This window comes from Xenopus laevis, chromosome 5L (genome assembly GCF_017654675.1).
Source record: "Xenopus laevis strain J_2021 chromosome 5L, Xenopus_laevis_v10.1, whole genome shotgun sequence".
Lineage (NCBI taxonomy): Eukaryota > Metazoa > Chordata > Amphibia > Anura > Pipidae > Xenopus > Xenopus laevis.
The window spans coordinates 38,652,611-38,675,962 of NC_054379.1; the positions used below are offsets into that span (position 1 = coordinate 38,652,611).

The 23,352-nt window shown below is 42.3% G+C and overlaps 2 protein-coding genes across 10 annotated transcripts in view; one reads left to right on the forward strand and one right to left on the reverse strand.

Moving 5' to 3' along the window:
• Positions 1-10,616, reverse strand: part of sec23b.L (Sec23 homolog B, COPII coat complex component L homeolog) — a 23,451-nt gene extending 12,835 nt beyond the window's left edge. Inside the window, exons 1-11 of one of the 2 annotated variants that reach the window (XM_041562203.1) lie at positions 10,480-10,616; positions 5,976-6,209; positions 4,947-5,004; positions 4,353-4,439; positions 3,553-3,789; positions 3,182-3,267; positions 2,757-2,901; positions 2,199-2,357; positions 1,975-2,090; positions 1,590-1,713; positions 83-163 (exon numbers count right to left, since the gene is read on the reverse strand). In XM_041562203.1, the coding sequence (XP_041418137.1) occupies positions 83-163; positions 1,590-1,713; positions 1,975-2,090; positions 2,199-2,357; positions 2,757-2,901; positions 3,182-3,267; positions 3,553-3,789; positions 4,353-4,439; positions 4,947-5,004; positions 5,976-6,196 (1,314 nt within the window). In that variant the 5' untranslated portion in view covers positions 6,197-6,209; positions 10,480-10,616. 2 annotated transcript variants of the gene reach the window in all.
• Positions 10,552-23,352, forward strand: part of dusp12.L (dual specificity phosphatase 12 L homeolog) — a 25,584-nt gene continuing 12,783 nt past the window's right edge. The window contains exons 1-2 of one of the 8 annotated variants that reach the window (XM_041562346.1): positions 10,552-10,679; positions 20,098-20,383. In XM_041562346.1, the coding sequence (XP_041418280.1) occupies positions 20,130-20,383 (254 nt within the window). In that variant the 5' untranslated portion in view covers positions 10,552-10,679; positions 20,098-20,129. 8 annotated transcript variants of the gene reach the window in all.

Below are 23,352 nucleotides of genomic sequence, written 5' to 3' on the forward strand. Positions count from 1 at the left end.
GTTGAAAGTGGAGTAAATTATTAAGCAGGCTGAGAGGGGTTCCCAAATTTTTCATGACTGTATATACTGAAGTAATACTTACATTTTCAGAAACACAAGGGCCTTTGACATTTAATGAGACACAGGGTCCAATGGTACCAGAAATTTTCAACTCTCTTGATGTCTGTTTAAAAGAAAAAAAAAAAAAAAAGTTTGAGTGCAGCAAAAACGCAGAAATGTCTATACATTTTCTTTAGTAGTTTGAAAATAATAAGCAAATCCAAAACTTCTATAGCATTGCACCCTCTGTACATTATAACAGTCAGCTTATCCAAAAACTAAAAAGGATACAAGTATGAGATCTTATTCGGAAACAAGTAATCCACCAGAAATTCTTCATATTTAATTGATTAGTCTATTCTCAGTACCAATTGAATATAAATAATCAAAGGAGACCACAGTTGTGACTTTGTATCTATTACTTCCAAAATCCTTTCATTACATCCTTTCACACTAACAGACTACTAATTGTTTTACATAATAGCATGCAAACTGTCCCATACCTGATTAACATAATCAGTTAATGGGGTTAATGTCCATATAGAAGGGATCCCTTCCGTTTCACATACAGCGCAGCTTGTTTTTAACTCTATTCTAACATGGCAGGGTGGTGAATAAAAATCGCTTTTTATTTTACTTCGAGGTGTAATTACTTACATTATCTTTAGATCCTTTTGGACACATGTATTGTGGGGTTAAAAGTCCCTTGTGGTTCTTGTATTTATATTGATCAATTTGTGGACACCCCAATCCATGTAGCCCGACATAATCATATTAAGCCTCATCTTAGACAATTTTTGTTATTTATTCTTAGTACTTTGTACTTGATAAGCAAATTAGAATAAATTCAAAACCAATCCTTTTGTTTTTGAATATTTAAATGATCTTAGAAGCTTCCATCTTCAGTGATACAAATTACAGAAAGATTCTCTATTTGGAAAAACTCAGATTCCAAGCATTCAGGATAATGATCCAACGCCTGTACATTTGTCAAAAATGCCACTATTTCTTTAATTATATTTTATTATAGAAGAGAAAGAGTGTTGCCCCTGGAGCATTGTAACTATCAGGCGTCCTACTATTTGAGACACAAAAGAAAGCCTTAAAGAAAAATCATGCATGTAGTAGAGAACAGACGAAAAATGGACTGGCTGACTCAATAATTACCCACTCTTTATCAGTAACAGCCATCTAGCCATCTTATTACGGTTTGAATTTCTCATTTAAAGCATTGCTATGGCTTCAGTCAATGGGGGTTGCTGCATGATCTTACAACAATTATTTCTCTTTTTTGCACCCTCAAAACGGTTAAATCAGCCCACATCTAGCTAAACAGTGCCTTTTTTTTTTTTTTAACAGCTAATTTACTAAACACAGTTCACTTTACAGTTTTACTATGATTACATGTAAACACCTATGTATTTTATTATAGGATATTTCAGTCACATTATAAATACCAGGAAAGCAATGTCTTAATTACTTAATTGAAGAATTGATCAGACTATGTCACTGCTAAGTCTGACAAGGACTACGACACAAAATGAACATACCTTGACATCTAGATTTGCCCCAAAACCCATTTTAAACGATCCATTTAGATCTTTAGTAAACACTCTCTGGAAAGTTTGTTTAAAAAGGGATGTGTTAAAGGAATCTCCAATTACAATTTGTCCACTGGCAAAGAAAAAAAAAATAGAATTAAAAAAGGTGGAAAATCCAACAAGCCAAACAGAGATTATAACTAGCAATATATTCTTTACTACACTATATATATATATATATATATATATATATATATATATATATATATATATATATATATATATATATATATATATATATATATATATATATATATATATATATATATATATATATATATATATATATATATATATATATATATATATATATATATATATATATATATCATACCCAGTGAGGTTTGAACAGCATTTCATCTCCAAAAGGCCAGTCTGATCCAAGGCACAAGCATAAATGTCAATGCAGTGACCATTTGCTGCACTGCGGTTTGCCAATGTTTCATAGTGCTGTAAGAAAAATAATTAATTTTTACCATACATATTAATCAAGGACAAGCATATAAATGCTCTTAAATCTCACAGAAAATCCAAGGGGAAGAAAAGGAGTGTCTGTACCTTAGTAGCTTTCTTCATGAAACGTGCATTGTCTTTCTCAATATCATGCCAAGATCGGATGGGCGTCTTAAGTTCATCTCCAACTACCATGCCAGCCCCTTGTGTTGGGGGTCCACCTGTAAACAACATTATTCTGGCACCGGTGTTTGGAAGTGTCCCCTACAGCAGAAGAGTATAATATAAATATTTAAATTATGCAGAGATACAAAATTTTCTTTTATATGAAAGCAGCTTGTATGAAAATTATAGATATCTTTCTTTGTCCATCCATCTATGGGGTATATTTATCAAAGAGTGAAGTTAATAGTGAAGTTCCGCCACTAGAGTGAAATTCCGCCACACTCTATTAATTTCTATGGGATTTTTATAGGCGTATTTATCAAAGGGTGAACTTTCACTTCACCCATTGATAAATACGCCTTTCAAAATCCCATACAAATTAATTGAGAGCAGCGGAATTTCACTCTAGTGGCGGAACTTCACTCTTTGATAAATTTACCCCTATATGTGCACACACAATGTCTATGTGACTTCACAACACATACAATGGGGTATTACCTCCAATAATCCAACAGCTATAGACAAAGCTACACCAGTAGATCGAAGAGGCCTTTTCCCTTGAGGCACAGGCCAGGGATCACGTTGTAATTCCCCAAGCAAATCGGTTAGATTCATGTCAATTTTATGAACTGGCTGCAGGAACCTAGATCGATGGTGTAGGAGTAGGGAAATGTATTAATTATTAATGAACGTTATTCAATATAACATGCAGATTTGTAGTAGCGAGGGAAAATGCTAGAAAAGCTTTAAATTTCCATAGAATAATGGCATGCAGGGCTTTTTGACCATAACTCAGGGAGAATCACAGATGAAAAAGGCATCTTCCATGCAGCCATTTTCCATTCATATGAACAGATGCCTATGGCAGAAGCTGGTGCTGTCAGGGGAAAAAAAAAAAAAAAAGTACAATTCATAGATCTTACCGACTAGACAAAAAGGGCTGTTCCTGGGGCTGAATTGGTCTTCCTTGCTGCGCTGGGGCTGCAGCCTTTGAGAGTCCCAACATATCCTGTAAGGAGCCAAATGTTAAATTGTTGAAATACTAGTTCTATTTTTCAAACCCCTAAAACTTTGATACTACAAGGTCACTTTTCTTTTATGAACTAGCGCTTCTTTACTTAAAAACTATAATACAATGTTAAAGATGTGAAGATATAAAAACAGTTACAATGCAGCAGGATGGACAACAATGCTATGCTCTTTATTAAAACTACAGAATACCCACAGGAGTAGTATTGCACTTCATCCCAAAGGACTAAAAAGGACTAAAATTAGCAGCAACAACACATCTAACCTGTATTTGTTTAGCAGTCAGATCTTTTGTGCCTCTAAAGACGTAGCTCTTAGAGATCCCATCGCAGCTCAGTTCATGTACTTGCACCATTCTGCCAAAGGTGATCAGTCCAACCAAAGCATCAGGGGGCAGCAGGCTAAGAGACATCTGCAAGGACTCCTTGAGAGCTTGCAGATCTTCCTCCTCTAGACATGTATCCACCACATATAAGAATACCAATGGAGTTTGAGGCCCTCGCTGCAGTTAAAACAGAGAAATGTTTAGAGAATGTCAAGAGTTTATGGGAAAAACACATCAGTTTTTCACAAATAAATAAAATAAATTAATAAATTGTCTCTTCGTGACAGTGAAAGGAATGATCTATTCGCATTTTGTGAACTAAATCAACAAGGGATTTGGCAACAGAGTTATTTTTGAACTGCATCTCCCAGAAGACCTCTGCCATCATGCAGGAAAGTAGGTTTCACTGGATCTCCAAGCTCCTATTACAGTTTCTTTTGGCAACTCTTGAAAATCAGGCATCTGCTGAACATGTAGTACATGGCATTTGCATACATCCTGTTTAAACAGAATGTCTGCAGCTTGCCCAGACACTGCTACGTAATGGTTTGCCTTACATAATTTGAATTTCATGAGTGAGCCTAACCTATCAAATAAATATGCCACGTGGCTCTCATTCCAGCCTATACAGCACAGAAAATAGGCTGCAGTTTTCCCTTAAAAGTGTTAAAAGTGAAAACTGAGATAGATATATTGCATAATGCCATGTTTGTTTGCATCATCTTAAAGCCATACTGTACCTGCACTATGTATTCAATTGTGGAAAACTGTGGCATTAATTCTGCAGGCTGATTCACTTCTGATATTCCTGCATATGTTGGAGGGAACTGTGGAATACATATCACAAATTAATATAATACATGGCAGACAGGTTACGTTACATAAAATGTTATTTACAGCACAACTTAAGAAACACTTAAAACAAATTATTTCATTGAATTTGGCTAAAGGAAATAAATACAGCTGGACGACTTTCTCCCCCCCCCATGCTTTTGTAAATGTTACCAGCTCTGCTCGTAGATTATGCCTTGTGTTTTACGAACACCTGTGTGTTTCTTGATCCCATAATGATCCTATAAATCTTCCAAATCTGTCTGCTAACAAGTATGGGGGATACAGACGCCTCATTTCAACAATGTAGCATTCAAGTTGTGTGCCCTGGATTTGCTGAATTTACTACTGAAATTCAATATTGGTGGTTGCAGTGTATAGGTATTCATTTGAGATTTTGGACATAGTTGCTAGGGTAGTTTGGCTATTATATTTAGGTGAAAAGAAGCTGGTCATATAACAAGTAAAGCACAAAAGCCGTATGTAATATGAATCCCAATTACCTGGTTTCGCTGGAAGCAGAAATTACATGCCCACAGTTTAGCTCTGTAGTCCACCTGACTGTAAATAAAGAACATTGCTGTTAAATTAACCTTCCACAGATGGAATTTATAATCGATAATGCTTTGCCTGTGTGATACTTATAACTGTTGCACAAGTGCAAAAATACCAAATTCATATTTATTACAGGGTGAAAAAGGTTTCATCTAATGTAATTAAACATGTTCACTGGATTATTTGCATATCATTGATATGATTCACCCAAATCACATCAATGATATTCAAACAAATGCAGAAAGGAAGTGGCATGAGCACTGGACCTTGATGCTTGTGCTTCTCTAGCAGCCGATGAAATAAGTAGTGTTAGCTTAACTAACTCCCTGCTACGTAACATAGGGAGACCCAAAAATCATCAAAGAGCTAATTATCAGGCTACAGAAGTAAACAACATGCTATATGCTACCTATTTTTGGCAATTTGTGGTGAACATTAAGAATTTCATTTATCCCTAATGAATCCATATCCAAGTTAAAAACGAAACAATCATAATCTTGTCAGCTACAGAAATTTGTCTATTAGGGTGGTGGCACATGGGAAGATTAGTCTTCAAGCGATAAATCTTCGCTACTGAAGACGACTAATCTCCCCAAAATGCCTTCCTGCTGGCAAGAATGTGAATCACCGGCGGGATGGCATACGTATAACTTTGGTTTTCTGAAGTTGCCTCACTAGAAAACTTTGGCTGTCTTTGGAAAACCGAAGGTACACTTATGCCATCCTGTCAGAAATTAGCGTTCTTGCTGTTGGGAAGGCATTTTGGGGGTAGAATAGTCACCCAAAGTAAAGAAGATTTATCGATTGGTGACTAAGCTCCCTGTGTGCCAACACCCTTAGACGGTTGACTGGTGCTAATATAGATACAAGGCTGGTCTTAGGTACAAAGGAAATAAATTAATCAGTGAGCAAAGAGATGAAACAAACTCAACAGACTATTTTAGTAATGTTACAGTAGTGGGGGACATTATACTTACCACAGTGGATTAAGCACTGCCTTGCAAGTTGGTCTGGTGCAGAGCACTGGCTCATACTGAACCGGTGGGAGATCAAGACGTTCCTTCAGAGGAGTAAAAAGGCAGCCCAAAGGTACAACCATCCGTGTGGCTTCCAGTCGGCTGGAGGGCCACACATTCCAGCTGAAGCGAACACCATCTCGCTCCTCGTTTTGTTGAATAAACTCTAAGTAGGTAGCCATAGAAACACAACAGCTGAAAAAGGAAAAGATCACCCATTTAACATAGTATTAAATGCAGCTTCAATCCTTTGCTGTATATATTAACTCTTCTTGCATTGCATGTGTAGTTTTTCTTAACCAAGTAGAATAGTTGTTTCATTAAAGTGCAGTAACATATTAGAAGTAGTGATGGGAAACCTGCAGCCCACCAGTAGCTTATTAAGACTACTGCACCCACCTTTCCAACTGCGAGTGCAGACAGTTTTATTAGAACCAATTCAGGCCACCACCCCAACAGTGGGGTTCATGCTTGGGACAGGCTTCACAGCACCTTCCTGAAAGCACTCCATTTAGTATATTCATACCGCTCAAGTGAATTTACCATGCTCAGGCAGCACTGGGCTGCTCAGTTTTGGGATGGGGTACATGCAGATGGGCTGGAGGAAGCTTAGCAGAACAAAACCAACAGCACAATGCTGCATTGTTAATAATACCATACAGTTATAGGAACCTATCACGTTAACATTCCAAAAAATGCAGCTGTATGCTATTAAGCAGTACAGTTTTCTGTTGGTTTTAACAAAGCCTTACTTTGTCTTACAGTTTCTCACAAGACGGATTATCAGTATTCCATTACATCCTTATAGCATGAAAAGACCTTAAAGTTGACCTGTCACCCAGACATAAAAAGCTGTATAATTAAAGTCCTTTTCAAAGTAAACATGAAATCCAAATTCTATTTTGTATTAAAGCATTTCTAGCTGTTGTAAACGCACTTAAAAATCTCAATTGTCAATCAAATATTGGCTGCCCCTCCTCTATGCCTTAGGCATACAGGCACGGCAGGCAATTACTTTCCCTTTCCAGCACTTTCTAGATTTCACTGCTCTCCTCACATTCCCCCTCTCTCTTAACTATTCGATTGTGTAGCCAGGGCATGGGATTGTACATCAGGTCCCACATTCCGGTGCACAAACAAGATTCTGAGATGATACAAGACTTGCCTTAATAACAGTGTCCACAAAATGGCTCCTGCCTGCTTGTTATAATTATAAGTTCCCAGACTGAAGGAAACAAGATTCAAACAATTTATACAGTGTAATTAAAGTTAATTTTGCTTAACTAACATGATAAAATAGGATTTGGAATATTTTTTTGGGGTGATGGGTCCCCTTTAAAAGCAACATTCAAATATGAATTCAATACAAATTTCCAATGGCTTTTAAGTTATTGGTAAATGTAATCAACTGAAAGCAGTAACGGTTTACATTCTCTGCACTACTGGCTCTGACTCAATGCTCTTACTCTGAACAATGTTGCAAATGATTAAAGTGATGGTTTGCATTTAAGTTAACTTATAGTATGGTATAGAATAGCATATAAAATAGCAACTTTTCACTTAGTTGCCATTATTGATTTTTTTTTTTATAGTTTTTAAACTATATACCTACTTCTTTTGATTATTTCCCAGCTTTTAAAAACAAATGTTCTGTAAGGCTACAAATGTATTCTTATTCCTACCTTTTCTTACTCATCTTTTTATTCAGGCCCTCTCCTATTCATATTAAAGTCTCTTAAACATGTCAATGCATGGTTGCTAGGGTATTTTTGACTTTAGCAGCCACATTGCCAAAATTGCAAACTGGAGAGCTTTTGAAGGTAAAGCGTGAATAACTTGAAAACAACAAATAATAAAAAATGAAAACCAATTGCAAATTGTCTCGGAATATCATTCTCTACATTATACTGAAAGTTCATTTGAAGGTGAACAACCCCTTTAACAGACCGGGAGGAAAATGAACACCCATTACATTGACTTGAAGGAACTGTAAACCTGTGTTGGCCCCTCTGCACAGAATACCAAAACTTCTAAAATTGGACATTAAATAAAATAATAAATGACGCAAGATGCTCTTAAGCATGCAGTGTGGACATAGTGAAAAGCTTACGTTTCAACTTTGTTTCCTTACAAATTTAACATCTCTGACAAGTCACCCAATCAAAACAGATAAGAAGTCACTGCACTGTCAACATAATACTAAAGTACACAGCTGATTTATCACTGAAGTTTTACATTTCCCCATACTCTAGTTCAGGGATCCCCAACCTTTTAAACCCGTGAGCAACATTCAGAAGTAAAAGGAGTTGGGGAGCAACACAAGCATGAAAAATGTTCTTGGGGTGTCAAATAAGTGCTGTGAATCGACATTTGGTAGCCCCGATGTGGATTGTCAACCTACATTGAGGCTCTGTTTGGCAGTACACCTGGTTTTTATACAACAAAAACTTGCCTCCAAGCCTGGAATTCAAAAATAATCTCCAGCTTTGAGGCCACTGGGAGCAACATCCAAGGGGTTGAAGAGCAATATGTTGCTCATGAGCTACTGGTTGGGGATCACTGCGTCTAGTTCAATGTTGCTCAATCTTTCTTATGTAGCAGGCCAATTATTTGCCACAAGTTCAGCTTGCATTAAAATGTATGCCAAAGAAGCCTGTGAAAGCCATAAGCAGACTGGGGGCTGTAAATATCACTTGAAGGGCCACATTCAGCCTAGAGCTAGAGTCCTGCATTAGTTACATAAAATCATGTTCCAGGGGTCCCCAACCTTTTTTACGCGTGAGCCACATTTAAAAATAAAAAGAGTTGGGGAGCAACACAGGCATACAAAAACATCACGGGGTGCTAAATAAGGGCTGTAATTGGCTATTTGGTGGCCCATATGTGGACTGGCAGACTACAGGAGACTCTATTTGACAGTACACCTGTTCTTTATACCGAAACTTGCCTCCAAGTCTGTAATTAAAAAATAAGCCCCTGTTTTGAGGCGACTGGGAGCAACATACAAGGGGTTGGTGAGCAGCATGTTGCTCGCGAGCTACTGGTTGGGGATCACTGCGTTAGATAATACTGGGTGACTGATCTCATTTAGTCACATTTCTCACAAGCATTGTGAAGGGAGAAAAAAAAGAATCTGGGAATTTGCACTGAAAATCTTAGATTACACAGGTGATTGTCACCCAACAATACAGCCTACATGCAATGATCCCTAGGGGTGGGGCCTAGGAATTAGCACAACAATGGCTGCTCCCCCCCAACAACTGCCATTGTAACCAAGCTCACACGGCCAACAGAGCATCTACATCACAGCAGCAATTGGACAGACACTTTGTTGTGAATACAGCAAATTTCTGACCCATTTGGTCTCCCAGGTGTGGCACCAAATTAATGGGGAACATATCGGAGGCTCATGTAGACCTTTTAGCAGATCACCATGCCAACAATCTTTACCCAATGGGTTTTTCCAGTCACTTTTGATAAGCTACTGTTCAAAGTGGCATTTTTTGTCTCATTAACAAGGGAATTTGTCAGGCAATATCAACCAGGTCCTGCCTAACTTCATTACTATTACTGCCAGGCAGCAATAGTGATCACTGAGCTGCTAACATTGACTGAGAGACTAGCACAGAGCTCCTGAATGTTTTGCCAGCAGTTTCTGTGGGGTGCTCCCATCTCAGAAGGTACATCGCTGAGAAATACGCTGGCGCTATATAAATAAATGTTAATTATAACATTAAAGGGGTGGTTCACCTTTAAGTAAACTTTTAATATGTAATAGAATGACCAATTCTAAGAAACTTTTCCATTGGTTTTCATTATTTATTTTGCATAGTTTTATAATAATTTACCTTTTACCAGCTTTCAAATGGGTGTCGCTGACCCTGTCTAAAAATCAAATTCTCTTTAAGGCTACAAATGTATTGTTGTTGTTAATTTGTATTTCTCAACTTTCTAGTAAGGTCCATTCCTATTCCAGTCTCTTATTTAAATGAATGCATGGTTGCTAGGGGAATTTGGACCCTAGCAACCATATCGTTTATAATGGAAACCCGAGAGCTGCTGAATAAAAAACTAAATAACTAAAATAACAAAAAATGAAAACCAAAAATGGATATCCTTAATGGAAAGAGAATTAGACTGTAAGCTCCGATGAAACGGGATAAGACCAGGATTTCACAGGAGGCCTCTTAAAAATTAGATAAAGTCCATCGAAGTCTGTCAAATAGCTTCACGACACAACATAAAGCAAAGCCTCGCACACTTATAGCGAAGAATTCCTAGTCTATCAAGCGGCATCAGTAGGCGGATGTCCTACACCTTCTAGTGGGGCTGAAAAGGCATGCTGGGACTTGTAGTTTATAAACAAATGAGAGAAGGCCACAGGTGTAAGTCAACTGGAACACTATACTATACGTGTTGTGTGGTGTACGAGCAGGAAAACAAGGCGCCCCTGTGAATATCTCACCTTTATCTCATTCAACGCTATGACCGGCTAGCAGTCCCTCTGGCCGCTGCTCTCCGGTATCCGGGTAGCGCTTCCTTCCTGCCACGGTAAGTACAGCTCAGCAATAGGCTGGCTCCAGTCAGTGACGCAAAAAGAGGGCGGAGTGAAAGCTTCCAGCCACGTCAGTGATCCCTCTCCAATAGGAAAGCAAGACTTGTACGGTGAGTCTCTGTTCCACCCTAATCCTCAGGCCCTTCATTCCAAGTGAACCTGTTTTCGCCTCATTGCATGTTATAGAACTACAAGTCCCAAAATTCCTGAAAGCTGGGGGAGCAGACGTGGGAATTCGTGCGACTTCCGGTGTCGTCATGCGAAATATGGCGGACTCTATGGGAGGATTTCGCTAATATTTGCCACATGGTACAGCGACGTGTACGGCTGAATTTATTTGCGCCAGCGAGTAGTTGGATCCTGAGCAAACTAAATTCAGTAGCTTTTTATTCCTGTGCTTAGTGCTTCAAATTTATACACAGAAAAACAAGCGGGTACGTGGGGTGGAGCTACACTAGTCTGGGGCGGACTAACAGGCTATGAGGGGATTTGCTTGAGCTGGGACAAGGGAAGCCCCGACCCAGAGACAACGGTATCGGTACGTGATGCGAAGTTCTCTGTGGGTGTGTTACCGAATCAATGGGAAACGCAGAAAGTGGATTCCACAGGCTGCTTTTTGGAGGTTAGAGGGCAGCTAACCCCGTGTCACTGATATTGATCCACTCCAGGTATTTGTGAGACCTTGTAGCTTGCAGAGGAATGAGGTTGCAGAAACTGGTTTTTTTTTTTAATCGCCCTCATTGGGGGGGGTAGTGCCGGACCAGGCTAGGCCCTAGGAAACCCGGCTGGCCATTTCGGCTCCGCAACAGCAGTGAAACCGAGAACGTGCGTGCGTAGCCGCGCGCAATCAAGGACGCATGTGCGTAACCGTGCGCAATCGAGGACGCATGTGCGTAACCGTGCGTAATCAAGGACGCATGTGCGTAACCGTGCGCAATCTAGGACGCATGTGCGTAACCGCGCGCAATCAAGGACGCATGTGCGTAACCGTGCGCAATCAAGGACGCATGTGCGTAACCGTGCGCAATCTAGGACGCATGTGCGTAACCGTGCGCAATCAAGGACGCATGTGCGTAACCGTGCGCAATCAAGGACGCATGTGCGTAACCGTGCGCAATCGAGGACGCATGTGCGTAACCGTGCGCAATCGAGGACGCATGTGCGTAATCGTGCGCAATCGAGGACGCACGTGCTTAATCGCGCGCAGCCGGTGGTGCGCAAAGCACTTTGATTTCAGAGAGTGCAGCCACTTTTCACTGAGGTAACACGTGTAGTAGGGGTAGGCAGCATATGAGGTACGTCTGTCTACTCCTAGTTCCGGCCACGCGGGGGAGGTACTTTGGGGAGGGCGTCTGTGTGACTGAATGAAGCAGGTGACTGCTATGAGAATAAATACAGAGGGGTTGATGTGGCCATTGGTTGGAGCATTCTGGAGCCTGGATAGGTTCATTCCTGTTCCTTAACACGGCAGTGGGCAACAACGGGTTAATCCCCTCCAGCCTCGCGATGGGACAGGAAATACTAAATAAAAACAGCTCCCGCCCCCTGGCCGCCATCTTTTTTTCTCCTGTCGTCACCCCCAATAGTCCAGACTGGGTACCTCTCCCCTTTCTGAAGTCCTGGGACCGGGGTTGGTTACCTCTTGTGTGTCTCCAGAGAAGCCTTGGCAGGCCTGGGCCATGTGTGCCAACAGCGCCGTAAGTCGCAAACGCCTCCCCAGGCAATGTGCGCGATAAGACGCTGACGTCAGCCTCCAAGATGGCGCTGGCGCTTTTGCGCATGCGCGAACACGCGAACCCGGAAGTAGACGCGGAAGACGCCTGAGGCTTGGCGCTCAAGTTTAAAGGAAGCGCTTTTTCTCCCCTATGGCTGCTGAACTGGTAAGGAGTGTCTGGTGCCAATTGTGCTGTCAGGAGGGTACTGTTGTAAGTATGCCTTTCCCCTGACCATTGCTTAAGCCCATAGGGATCCTTCTGGGACAAGAATTAAATAGTGAAATTTTACAGGTGCTACTGGAGGATCCTTATTTTTGCAATGAGCTGCCGAAGGTCTCACTCGGGCTCAAGGGGGTGAGTGATGTTTGTTGAGAGGTGAACACAACAATAATCGGGGGAGGGGCCCTCAAACACTATTTGGATCACAGTAAACATTACTGATATGTATTTTTATTTTTATTTAGGAGTCCTCCTAGCAGAGAAGGGAGTAGAAGGAAGGTGGCCAGAACAGAGTGTGCATCCTGCTCAAGCAATGCTTTGCCAGATAAGAGATTGTGTGGAAAATGTCTACGTGAAGCTTCTGGAGTTGACTCACCGCAAATGTCAGATATGATGGGTTGGATGAAAGAGACTATAAATCAATCTGTAGCTTCTATGATGACACAAGTCACTGAGAACGTACTGAAAGGTTTAGATCAAAGAGCAGCTTCCATTGCAGGCAGAAGCAGTTCAGGAGTAATTACCCCCTTGAACATAGGGGGGGTGGCTACTTCAGAGATATCTAGCGATACGGAAGGGGAAATTTCAGACAGAGACTCTGTACAGGAGGATGAGTCAGCCTTCAATACTGACATGGTTGAACCACTGATTAAAGCAGTAAGGAAAACCTTGGATCTGGAAGATCAGGAATCTCCGGTAAAGCAAGATAAAATGTTTAAATCATCCTCAAAAAAGAACCACCTCTTCCCAGTGCACGAGGTAATCAAAACTTCCATCCAATCCGAATGGGATAACCCTGATCGGAAGCAAGTTGTTCCTAGGAAAATTAAGAAACTACTCCCCTTTGCAACAGATGTGGCTAAGGTGTGGGAGAACCCTCCTAAGGTGGATGCGGCAATCACCAGAGTGGCCAGGAGGACCACGCTACCAGTGGATGAGGGTGTTTCCCTTAGAGACACCATGGAGAGGCGACAGGATGGAGCCCTTAAGAGGGTTTACGTCGCCAATGGGGCAGCCTGTAAGTCGGCCATAGCAACAACTTCTGTAACAAGGGCTAACAAAATTTGGCTTCAAGAACTTGAAGACGCCATTAAAAGTGGTACAGATAGAGGAAAGTTGGTCGAGTTGCTACAAGATATAAAACTGGCCAACGAGTTTGTGGCCGAAGTCTCTCTAGAATCCATAAAATTGGCAGCTAAATCCATGAGTCTGTCTGTGGTGGCCAGGAGAGGGCTATGGTTAAGACAGTGGCATGCGGATGCCCAATCAAAACATAATTTATGCAGCCTTCCCTTCAAGGGGAACTTGTTGTTTGGTCCAGAGCTAGACCAGATTATTTCCAAGGCGTCTGCCGGAAAATCCTCTTTTCTCCCGCAGGATCGCAGGGAAAAAAGAAATCCAGTTAGAAACATCAGAGGAAATTTCAAAGAAGTCAGACAATACAAGCCAGGCAAACCGTTCTCTAGGCCATGGAGACAAGGGCCTAACTATAGAAATCAGTCCTTTCAGTCCAAAGGGGCCAACACTAAGCCCGAGAAACCCAGAGCATGAAGGTGTGGGAGTCCCGTTGCATGTGGGAGGAAGATTAACATCATACAGTGCAATGTGGGCTCGAGTTTGTCCGAACAAGTGGATTATGGACGTGATAGCAGAAGGGTATGGAATAAATCTGCACGGGAATCTTCCCCATCAGTTTGTTTCTTCAGACAAACCAAGGTCGGCAAAGAAGTCCCTCACTTTAAAGTCCATCATCCAAAACTTACTGAAAGAAAAAGTGATATCAAAGGTGCCACAAGAGCAAAGATTTTCAGGAAATTACTCCCACCTTTTCCTCAGACAAAAGCAGAACGGAGAGTTCAGAGCAATCCTCAATCTCAAAACGCTGAACCAACGGTTGGATGTCCCATCCTTCAAGATGGAAACCCTGAGGTCTATCACCCAGTGTGTGGACCCAGACGACTGGCTGGTAAAGCTAGACATAAAGAATGCATATTGGCATATCTCAGTAAAAGAAGCTCACAGGAAATTCCTTCGTTTCAAAGTCTTAAACGATCATTTCCAATACAACGTAATTCCCTTTGGTTTGGCAACAGCCCCAAGGCTGTTTACAAAGGTCATGGCACCCATCATAGCTCACCTAAGATTGCAAGGGATCCAGTTGTTTATTTACTTGGACGACATCCTCATCAAAGCAGCTTCGAAGGAGATTCTAGAGGACCATCGAACAAGGGTGTCCGATCTTCTCCAAAGTCTGGGGTGGATATTGAACTGGGAGAAAAGCATCTCTTCCCCTGCCCAGCAGATGGAATTCTTGGGAGTAATAATAGACACAAGGAACTTCAATCTCTCCCTTCCAGTAAGGAGAATTCGGGACATCCAAGCATCCATAAGGACCTTCAGAGCCAGGCCAGTACATTCAGCAGTAAACTGCCAGAGATTACTGGGGAAGATCATTTCCACAGTGGACTGCGTGAAGTGGGCTCCCTATCATGTCAGAATCCTACAAAACAACTTCCTATCCAGATGGGATCACAATCACCTTCGGCCCCATCAACAGATTCATTTATCACCATCCACGATCCAGTCATTAAAATGGTGGACAAAAACAACGAATCTAGAACACCCAGTATATTTGAGCCAACCGACTTGGATAGTGTTAACCACAGATGCAAGCAAATGGGGATGGGGAGCCCACATGCAAGGAGTCGAAACTCAGGGCAAATGGGCTCCAGTGGAAGTTGCAAGGTCTTCCAATTGGAAGGAGCTCAAGGCAATATGGCTAGGACTACTAACTTTCAGAAAACATTGTCGAAACAAGTCAATACTGATAAAATCGGACAACATGACCTCGGTCAGATACTTGAACAAGCAAGGAGGGACAAGATCAAAAAGCTTATTAGACTTGACCATGATTATATTCACATGGGCAGAGAAGAACTTGAAGGATTTGAAGGCAGAGTACATTCCGGGGCTGCAGAATGTACAAGCAGACAGGTTGAGCAGAACAATGTCCACACCCGGAGAATGGGAACTGCACCAATCGGCCTTCAACATGATATCTGCAAGATGGGGCCCATTTTGTCTCGATCTGATGGCATCGAGTGTGAACACGAAACTTCCAAAGTTTGTGTCATGGACAATGGAGCAGAATGCGTGGAAAGTGAACGCATTTTCGATGATATGGAGGTTTCGCAGAGCATACATCTTCCCTCCTTTCTCTCTGATCCCAAGGGTTCTGAGGAAGATAAAGGAGGATCATGCAGAAGTAGTCCTGGTGGCACCTTGGTGGCCAAAGAGATCTTGGTTCTCTCAAATCTGGATTCTATCCAGGGACTCCCCACTCAGTCTCCCTCCCTGGGAGGATCTAATGACACAGGGGGAAATAGTCCACCCACATCCAGACAGGTGGAACTTAACGGCTTGGCTCTTGAAAGGCTGAACCTCTTATCTACAGGGCTCTCTGAAGCCTCCATAACTACCTTGATAGCAGCCAGAAAACCCAACACCCTGCAAAAATATTTCTCCACCTGGGAAAAGTTCATTGATTGGTGCAAGAAAGCAGGAATCAATCCTAGTGACATCTCGGAAGTTCAGGTGGTTGAATTTTTACAGAAGGGACTGGAACTGAAGCTCAGCCTTGCTACTCTCAGAGGCCAGGTCACTGCAATATCTCACTTTTCAAAAATCAACTGGTCTCAGCATACCCTGATTAAGAAATTCTTCCAGGGAGTAAAAAGACTGGTACCAGTCACTAGACCTCAAGTTCCTCCCTGGGATTTAAGTCTGGTTCTGAAGACACTTACCTCTGAGCCCTTCGAACCATTACAGAATATATCGCTAAAGTTGCTCAACTTAAAAATATGTTTCTATTGGCAATCACCTCCGCTAGGAGGGTCGGAGAACTGCAAGCCTTATCAATAAAGGAAGGAAAACTTACCTTTCTGCAGGATAAGGTAGTACTAAAAACTGCAGATAAATTTATCCCCAAGGTGATCTCTCCATTCCATACCTCCCAGGACATTGTACTACCTACCTTCTTTCCTAAACCTGAATCGGAGGCGGAACAAACATGGCACAATCTGGATGTGGTGAGATGCCTGAAGACTTACCTAGAAAGAGTACAGAATATAAGAACTTCAGACTCCCTCTTGGTGATCCCGCAGGGAAAAAAGGCAGGAGCTCAGCCTTCTAAATCCACGATAGCAGGATGGATCAAGGAGTGTATCCAGATGGCCTATACTTTAAACTCCAACTCAGTACCCTCTTCCATTAAGGCACATTCAACCAGAGGCATGGCGGCATCATGGGCCTTCCATGCAGGGACCACTTCAGAAGAAATCTGCAGAGCAGCCGTCTGGTCATCTTTCCAGACATTTGTTAATCACTATAAATTTGATGTGTTTTGCAAAAAAACCTTCCTCTTTTGCAACTTCAGTACTGAATTCAGCATTAAATATTTAGAAATCGCCCTCCCTCTTTATTGTTGTGTATTCTTTGGTACATCCCGTTGTTGCCCACTGCCGTGTTAAGGAACAGGAATAGGGAAAATCATATCATACTTACCGAGATTTTCCTTTCCTGGACTGTAACACGGCAGTGGGCATGGCTTCCCACCCTCATGGGGGAGACTCCAGAATCAAAGATGGCGGCCAGGGGGCGGGAGCTGTTTTTATTTAGTATTTCCTGTCCCATCGCGAGGCTGGAGGGGATTAACCCGTTGTTGCCCACTGCCGTGTTACAGTCCAGGAAATGAAAATCTCGGTAAGTATGATATGATTTTCCCTATTCTGTGGGCAGAGTGGAGTGGAGTTATGATGATGTGCGTTATTAAGATTTATAGAACAATTGTGGGACTAGGGTTTGTAAGTGACTTCTGCCAGTGATTTAAAGAAAAATGCCATACAGTTTCCCTAAACAGCACAGCCGATCCATATGCTCAGAACATGATTTCTATGTGCCTATAAATGGGTGACAGATACCATTTTGTTACACTGGATAAAATGAGACCATAGCCCTAGGTTTTGTTTTTTTTGTTTTTTTACCCATGAGCCACATTAAAGGAAACATTTTGTGGAAAAAAAAACCAAGAATGTACAAGTGCATTATACTCATTTAGATATAGAAGACTAAAAAAGTAGTGTTTCAGGCTGATTTATTGGATATTTCTGCAAAAACCCTAATAATCCTTCCACTTCTTGCTTCCTGAATTCCCAGGCTGTGCAGGGGAGCCGGCGGCTCTCAACTCACTGTACTGTAGGACAGGAACCAATCAGCAGCTAGCAGGACCTGATAGGGAACTGACGCCTGTCTGTGCTTGTCTGACTGCAGGGCTGTGATTGGCTGTCCCCCTCCTACTGTGCTTCTGGCAGGGACCTTAAGGACACACCCACCTCTCATTTGAAACAGGGACCAGTGGACATCTATAGGGAGCTCCAATAAAGGGGCTATTTTTAAAGATATTAGGGTTTTTTCATTTAGCCTATATGTCTCCTTTAAAATGTAAAAAGTGTTGGGGGCCACGCCATACAAAGGAGAGCGACGGAGGGGAACACAGGGCAGGATAAGGTGACAGGAGGGAGGGGGTGCGAACCCGGCAAGGGGTAGGCAGAATACAATTTTAGAAGTAGCTGCCAGCGCCCCTCTCTTACAGCTGCCTCTTCTGCCTGCCCCTAGTTCCAGCCAGCTTGGCAGTACATCTGTGTCTTTATGCCTCCAAACCAGCAAATGCACATATACTATATGAGTGGCAATGAACATCATACACATCCCATTGTTCAGTTTGTTCAGGCCAAGCGCTGTAATGATTGGACGCAGGGAGTTAAGTGGGGCTGCAGTTCTTGTTTACTTCATGGCAATGCAGCCACCAACATGGAAAATCAGCAGAATCATTTTTGGCAACTAATCACCTACAATGATGATAGCCTAATCATATTTGGGCATGTATAGCCAGCTGAAGGAAGTGGATATGATAGCCCTCTGACATATAAAAATGAAGACTTTTTATGCCCATATGCTTTTACATTTTTAGAGCCCATAAAATTAACATCAAACTTTTTTTTCTTTGTATTGTGTAAGGTGGGAGTAGGATGTCAGTACAGAACGAAGCACAACTAAATAAGACCTGTGATACCGGTTTTTAGTCACAATTTCCTTAAGAAAACACATTGCATTTAACAGCCTGGCTTTTTGTAAATTGTGGATGCGACATACCCAGCTCTTCGGTCATTGGAAGAGTTTAGTGTTATGTGACTGTTGTGACACGATGAGAGAATTGATCCATCAATTCTGAAAATAGCCCTTACATGTATTCTGGTTGCCAGCTAACCATTTTTGTTTCTACAGGTATGGGACCTATTATCCAAAATGCTTGAGGCCTGGGGTTTTCCGGATAACGGATCTTTTAATAATTTGGATCTTTATACCATAAGTCTACTAGAAAATCATTAAAATATGAAATAAACCCAATAAGATGGGTTTGCTTCCAATTAGGATTAATTATATGTTAGGATCAAGTACCAGGTACTGTTTTATTTTTACAGAGAAAAAGGAAATAATTTAAAAAAAAATTCTATTATTTAAATAAAATGGAGTCTATGGGAGATGGCCTTTCCGTAATTTGGAGCTTTCTGGACAACAGGTTTCTGGGTTAACTGCTCCCATACCTTTACAGGTTATTTAGAACGCTCAGGACCTGGGGTTTTTTAGATAAGGGATCTTTCTGTAATTTGGCTCTTCATACCTTAAAGGGGACCCGTCACCCCAAAAAATTATTCCAAATCCTTTTTTTATCATGTTAGTCAAGCAAAATGAACTTTCATTACACTGTACAAATTATTTAAATCTTGATTTCATCAGTCTGGGAGTTCATAATTATAGCAAGCAGGCAGGAGCCATATTGTGGACTCTGTCATTAAGGAAAGCCTTGTATCATCTCAGAATCTTGTTTGTGCACCAGAATGGGGGACCTGATGTCCATCCCCATGTCCTGGCTACATAATTAAGTGGTTAAGAGAACTGGGGGAATGTGTGGAGAGCAGTGACATCTAGGAAGTGCTGCATAGAAAGTGAAAGTAATTGCTTGCCTCACCTCTATGCCCAAGGCATAGAGGAGGGGCAGGCAATATTTGATTGACAGCTGAGATTTTGAAATGAGTTTACAACAGCTATGAATGCTTTAATAAAAAAAAGAATTTGGATTTCATGTTTAATTTGAAAAGGACTTTTATTATACAGCTTTTTATGTCTGGGTGACAGGTCCACTTTAAGTCCACTAAAAAATAATTCAAACATTAATTAAGCACAGTAAGATTGTTCAGTCTCCAGTAAGGATTACTTATATCTTAGTTTGGATCAAGTACAAAGTAATGTTTTCTCATTGCAGTGAAAAAAGTAAATCATTTTTAAAAATTTTAATAAAATTGAATCTATGAGAGATGGCCTGCTTATACTTGAGAGCTTCCTGGATAATGTGGTTCCTGATAATGGATCCCATACCTGTAAAGGGATTCCTATAGAATTCACTGGCAATCATGTTTTGCTGCTGAATAGCTAGAAGTAACATCTGCAGTAATGTATGTGTATTTTTTCCTTACAGAATTGAGGGGGGAAGCCTTAACTTCTTTGACAATGATCTGTGTCTTGCCTGGGTTGTACCTTGGCAGCGCCAGCGATGCTGCTGATGTGCAAAGACTACAAGAGGCTGGTATCACACACGTGCTGACAGTGGACAGTGAAGCGCCAAACGGGCTGGATGGGTTCATTACAAAGTTTGTTCATTTATTGGATGATGCCAGCGCAGACCTCCTGAGTTGTTTGCCTGCTTGTACAGACTTCTTGAAAGAGGCTTTGGGGAAATCTGGTTTATCTGTACTTGTTCACTGGTGAGTTTAATTTTAACATTTCTTTTCTTGAAATAAAAGTGCTGTGCCTGTACTTGGCTTATATAGATATGGCATAACATTCCCAACCATGCAAGCCATTAAAGGAGAAGGAAAGCTACCGAAGCAGTTTATTAGATTATTATATAGATAAGCCACAATAGTGCAAGCTGTACGACTACATTTATTCTGCAGAATGCTTTACCATCTCCCTGCTCGCTGGTAGCTCTTTGCTTAGATTACAGTAGGGAGGGGAGGGAGAGGAGCAAACTGAGCATGCTCAAGCCCTAGCCCTGGAGGTTTATGCTGAAAACTGGAAGTCTGATACAAAAGCCAATGTGTACACAATAGAAGGAAAGACATGCTGTGTTGCTTTTTGATTGAGGACTCAGAGCTGCATTACTTTGAGGGTTTACTGGTATATGATGAAGCTGCTAAAGCTTACTTAATTTTACCCTTTTCTTCTCCTTTAAGAGAATGCCTATCCCTAGAATAATAGAACAGCAATAATATTATGCTCACTGTATAACATGTGGTGTATCTGTATAAAAGGTGGTTCACCGTTATTTAAACTTACTCATCTCAGGGGGACACAGGCACTGGAGGGTTAACTTCACCTTCCGGGAGGAAAGGACACTAAAAAAAAAACAAACTCTGACAGCCCTCCCAGGGGCCAGCCCACCTATCCCAGCAGGCTACACCCCCACCAGGAGGCTGTCACACCCCAGTTCTTTTAGTGTCCTCATGGGAGGAGGACACTCTCCCCTCAGGGGAGATTTTATTTATTTAATTATTTCTTTTTTATTCTTTTATTTCTTTATTTCTTTCCGCAGGTTCCCCGGGCAGGAATTCCGGTTCAGCCCCGGTTGATGCAGGACAATTTTGCTGGGACAGGAGCTCCTGCTCTGTTCCCTGCGCCCTTAGGCACTTGGAGATAGGAGCTACGTCTCAGTTCTCCTGGCTGGGGGCAGCGGCTGGATTCAGCAGCAATTCCACACCCCTAGCCCAGTAGTGGATGTTTCCACTCACGCCGCCATCCTGCCGCTCTCCCATGCCTTTTGGAGACGAGCGACAGGTTCTCCCTTCTCAGGGGCCATTTTGGAGTTTCGCGACGTTCGCCGGTGACGTCATCGCGCATGCGCTCGCACCTCCCCTTTTCCTTCGCGCCTTTCCTATTGATGGAGCAGTCTTCAGCAGCGCTCCCTCCGGATCACCTCGCTGCCACAGGCTCCATCTGGACCACTTTTTTCCCGCACAGGCAACCAGCGGGTTAGCTTCCTCTTCCAGAGGCAAGGTCCGCGCATCACAGCAAGACATTCCACAGGGGTTCAGTGTTACAGGCTCATCTCCAGGGACGGCTGTCACCCCTCAGGCCTGTATAAATTTAAATATACATATTTTTTTCTTGACCCTTGGGCTATTTTGTATATATATATATAAACTTATTATATATATATATATATATATATATATATATATAATATATATATATATATATATATATATATACATATTCAGAGGTATATCCTTAAGGGCTATGACAGACCCCACCAGGGAAGGTCCCAAGCTGCGTTCTACGCTGTCATCTGCCAAGGTTCCTTCCGTCCCCAGGGTTTCCTTTCTGGCATGCGCCAGTTGTCGCGCCAGACTTCCCCTGGGTCACCCTGAGCCTACATGTACGGCATGCTTGCAACCTTCCCATGCCCCTGCTTCTACAGACAGCCAGGGTGCATCAGATTCAGTACCTGAACCTTCCTGGGCAAGAAATTTAGCAAGCTCCATTTCTTCCCTTCAGGGACTTGCACGGCTCCCTGAGTCCTTAGACAAGTTCCTTGCCCAGCTTGCTTCCCAACCTCCTTCAGGGGTAGCAGGGAAACCCAAGGTATCTGACACCACCTTACTTCCGGACTCCGACGAGGAGTCTGAACTTGCAGAGGATGGCCAAATTTCAGACAGGGACTCTGACGAGGATTCCCATCGGGAACCAGAGGTTCCCTCAGCTATCTCTTGACAGCTTGACTGAATCTGTTCTTGAGACTCTAAACGTGTCTCCACCTGTCTCGGCCAATCCTTCCAAGGATCTTTTTAAGAGACAGAAAAAGACTGCTAAGTTGTTCCCTTCACATGACCAATTTTTTTCTGTAGTCAAGGATGAGTGGGCCTCTCCAGAGCGCAAGATTAATCTTTCCCGTTGCTTTGCCCTTCTCTATCCTTTTCCCAAGGATGACACTGATCTTTGGTGCCTTTCTCCTACAGTTGATCCCCCAATTTCCCGACTAGCCAAGTCTACCACCATTCCAGTCCCTGACGCTGCTGGATTCAAGGACCCCATTGACAAAAGGCTAGAGGGATTCTGCAAATCTATATTTTTTGTCTCTGGCTCAAACATTGGTCGGCGGATTTAACATCCAAGAAGTCTCTTGTCTCTATTCCTTTTGCAGGCAAGGTTCTATTTGGCACTAAGCTGGATAAAATCATCAGCCAGGCTACAGGGGGTAAAAGTACCCTTCTTCCACAGAACAAGCCAAAGCATCAGCCAGCAAATCGTCGTTTTTCTCGATTTCGCTCCTTTCGTTCCAAACAGGCCAAGACTCCAACCACGGAAAAGACTCCCTCGTTTAGAGGAAAGTGGAAGAGACCCACCTGGTCCGCTGGTAGACAAACTCAGAAACCTTCCAGCGACAAAACATCCACTTCCTGAAGGTTTGCCCACCTCCCGAATCGAGAGGGTGGGCGGGCGTCTCCTCTCCTTTCGGCAGGTCTGGTCTCACTCCTTCGTAGATGCCTGGGTTCAAGAAGTTCTCCACCAAGGTTATTCCATAGAGTTCCGACACCCTCCTCCGGAGAGATTTCTCTCCTCTCCTCCTCCATCCAATCCCGTACGCAGAGCAGCCTTTTGGAACGCCATCTCCTCCCTCCAACAGGCAGGAGTCGTGGTTCCGGTACACAAGGAGGAGGAAAGGCAGGGGTTC